This window comes from Myotis brandtii, unplaced genomic scaffold (assembly GCF_000412655.1).
Source record: "Myotis brandtii unplaced genomic scaffold, ASM41265v1 scaffold1763, whole genome shotgun sequence".
Classification (NCBI taxonomy): Eukaryota; Metazoa; Chordata; class Mammalia; order Chiroptera; family Vespertilionidae; genus Myotis; species Myotis brandtii.
Window position 1 is genome coordinate 149,135 of NW_005356530.1, and position 3,400 is coordinate 152,534.

Below are 3,400 nucleotides of genomic sequence, written 5' to 3' on the forward strand. Positions count from 1 at the left end.
GTGCAGCGCTGGACGGAGCAGATCCAGGACGGGACCTTCCCGGGGAAAATCTGATCGTCTGCGCGCGGCTCCTTCGAGGGACCGGCCAAGGGCCCCATCCCTTCGTCTCCCCGAGACCCGGCCCCGGCCCCCCACCCCCAGGTCTCTGAGCCACAAATAAAGCTGTGCCGTTGCCGCCGGTTCTTCCTCTGTCTGCTCACTGCGCAGCCCGAGTTCTGATGATGAGGGCCGGCGGCGGGCTGGGATGAAGGGAGGACTGTCGGATCTCTGGGGTAGGAGCAAACCCGCCCGCCCCCGCCCCCAGGCAGCAGCCGCCAGCTCTCCCGGTGCAACACTCGCCCACCAGCTCCCGCCTCCCAACCGCCACACCTTCCTGTCACCTGAACCCGCCATCCCCGTCCTCAGCAGCTTCTCCTCTTACCTGGACCGCCTCCCAGACTCCGCCAGGCTTTCTCCCCAGGCCCCCCACCTCAGGTCCACCCGGCGCTAAGAACCCCATTCCCCCCGACCCTTGCCCTGCTCCCAACCTGTTCCGGGCTCTCCTGCCCCCATGACTCCACTTCGCTCTCTGCGTCCCGATCCGGCAGGTGAGCCCTCCTCACAGCTCCTCCCCGTGCTGGCCGCTCACATAGCACCCACCGCGGCCAGGCCAGCCTCCTCCCACCGGCTCCAGACACGTCACTCCGTTCCTCCCGCAGACCCTTGCAGACTGCGCTCCCGGACGCTCAGAGGCCCCACCGGAATTATTTTTTAAAAATATTTTTATTGATGTCAGAGAGGGAGAGATAGAAACATCAGTGATGAGAGGGAATCATGGATCAGCTGCCTCCTGCACGCCCCACACTGGGGATGGAGCCCACAACCTCCCAGCGTGTGCCCTGACCGGGAATTGAACCATGACCCCCTGGTTCACAGCGACGCTCATCCAGGGAGCCAGCCGGCCGGGCCCCCTTAATTAGCCTTTGCTTCCCACAGCCAGGCTCTCAGGTGACAATGCGGTGATGTGATTCCTCCTGATTTAACCCCTCGCAATGTCACCTCTGCGGCCCCCTTCACCCCGGCCCCAGGCTGAGGAGGGACCCTTACCAGAGACTGGGCGTGGCCCCACCTGCCCGCCAGCCCCTGCCCCGGCCCCGGAACATTGAATGGCAGTTTCTGCCCGCAGCCATCGCCTCCTCAGAGGCCCCTTCAACCCCAGCGTTCAAAGGTGGCTGTTGCTAATTACACAACTTTCTGGGTGACCCTGGACCAGCCCGTTGACCTGCCTGCACCTCAGCTGTAACCTGACCCAGTTTCCCCAGCTGTAAAGGAGATACTGCCAAGTCCCATGATCCGGAGAGACGACGGGAGGGGGCAGGTCAGCTCAGGGGAGAGCCAGCTCCGTCCGGGCCCCTCACCGCCTCCATGCCCTCATCACCCCACCCTGGGCACACCCCAGGTGTGCCATCTCCCAGGTGCCCCACCCCAAGACCTTGGGCCCCAGGGATCCTCTCTCGGACCAGGACCAGAGAAGCAGGAGGAGAGGGCACAGGGTAGGGTGCGAACTGGGCCACACAGACCTGGTCACCACAGGAGGGGCCTCCTGGGAACTCCCCGCACGGAGGCCGCAGGGCTGCAGAAGGAAGCAGGCAGCGGTGCCACGCGGGCAAGGCAGCTCTGAGTCACAGGATGGGTGACGGCTGTCTGAGCACCCGGTGAGGTCACCCAGGTGGCGTGCGAGCACAGGGCAGACACCTGTGCCGCCCAGCCCGGATCCGGACCTCACAGAGCACAGGCCTCCAGTGCACTAGGCCCCGTTAGCCAGCAGCCCCTCCCAGTCTCCTTCCTTCACTCCCTCTTGGGCCAGGGACCCTCCCCACCACCATCCCTCCATCACCTCTGGGACATTTAATTTTAAAGTGATGTATTTTTGAAATATAGATCTAAAGCCATGTTATTGATTTCAGAGAGAAAGGGAGAGGGAGAAAGAGATAGAAACATCAATGATGAGAATCATCGATCGGCTGCCTCCTGCAGGCCCCACACTGAGGATCCAGCCCACAAGCAGGGCATGTGCCCTAACCGAGAATCGAACCGTGACCTCCTGGTTCATATGTCAACGCTCAACCACTGAGCCACGCTGGCTGGGCTGGGCTATATGTGCTGCTCTCACGTGAATGTTTCTCTTCCTCCCTTCCTCTCTCTCTAAAAATCAATAAAAAGTTTTTTTTAATATATTTTATTGATTTTTTACAGAGAGGAAGGGAGAGAGATAGAGAGTTAGAAACATCGATGAGAGAGAAACATCGATCAGCTGCCTCCTGCACATCTCCCACTGGAGATGTGCCCGCAACCCAGGTACATGCCCTTGACCGGAATTGAACCTGGGACCTTTCAGTCCGCAGACCGACGCTCTATCCACTGAGCCAAACCGGTTTCAGCCAATAAAAAGTTTTAAAAACATAAAATGTGTTTCACCGACGCTGTGGGGAGGATGCGGTGGGTCCTCTTGCAGGGCGTGTAGGGCCTCTGTCTATACCAGTGATGGGGAAGTCTTTGTTTGACTATGGTTGCAATTATCAAAAAATTTCTATATGTGACACGGCACCAGAGTTAAGTTAGGGTTTTTCAAAATGCTGACAGGCCGAGCTCAAAAGGTTCCCATCACTGCTCTAGTGGGTGGAGGCCAGCAGCTGCTCCTCACCCTGGGAGAAGGGGCGGCTCGGATGGCAGCCGGGCCGGGGCCAGGCCTAAGCGCCGGTGTCTAACCTGGCTTTTGGGTTCCAGACACTGGCGAGAATCGAAGGCTCCACACCCTCTCATCCCAGGATGCACATGTGAGTATGTGGTTCCCGCAGATAAAATAGGGTTTCGGGGTTCTCGGAAGCCCCTGCTCACGGAGGCCAGGGAACGCTTGCTGCCTATCATCTCTGCGTAGAAGCCAGTGATGGCTCGAGTTCTGGCATGTTCGGAGGGACCAGCTCTTTAGTGACTGCCTGTCGGCCACCTCTCCTCCTCCTCTTCCCCCGGCTTGCTGACTGGGAGGCCCCCCTCCTCATTTCTAACATCACCACGAAAACGAACAGGGTTCAGTGGGATTTGCGTGGGAGACACACCTTCTCGGTCCGAAAGGCACACAACAGGCTGGCTGCAGGCAAACACCAGGAATTTCAAAGTCAAATGTTACCTGCGCCCTGGCCAGTGGTGCTCAGTGGTCAGAGTGCCGGCTCACACACCGAAGGGTCATGGGTTCGATTCCCGGTCAAGGGCACATACCTGGGTTACAGGTTCGATCCCCAGTCCCAGTTTGGGGCGCTTGCGGCAGGCAATTGATCCACGTGTCTCTCTCACATCCACGTTTCTCTCTCTCCCTCTCCCTCTTTTTCACTCTCTCTCTAAAAATCAATGGAATAAAACATCC

General features: G+C 58.9%; 1 protein-coding gene across 1 annotated transcript in view; it reads left to right on the forward strand.

The window, feature by feature from the left end:
* The window catches only part of FAM71E2 (family with sequence similarity 71, member E2), a 7,673-nt gene extending 7,183 nt beyond the window's left edge, over positions 1–490 (forward strand). Inside the window, exon 8 of the mRNA XM_005863338.1 lies at positions 208–490. Within this exon, the coding sequence (XP_005863400.1) occupies positions 208–490 (283 nt within the window). The remainder of the gene's footprint in view (positions 1–207) is intronic.
* Positions 491–3,400: the final 2,910 nt, after the last annotated feature.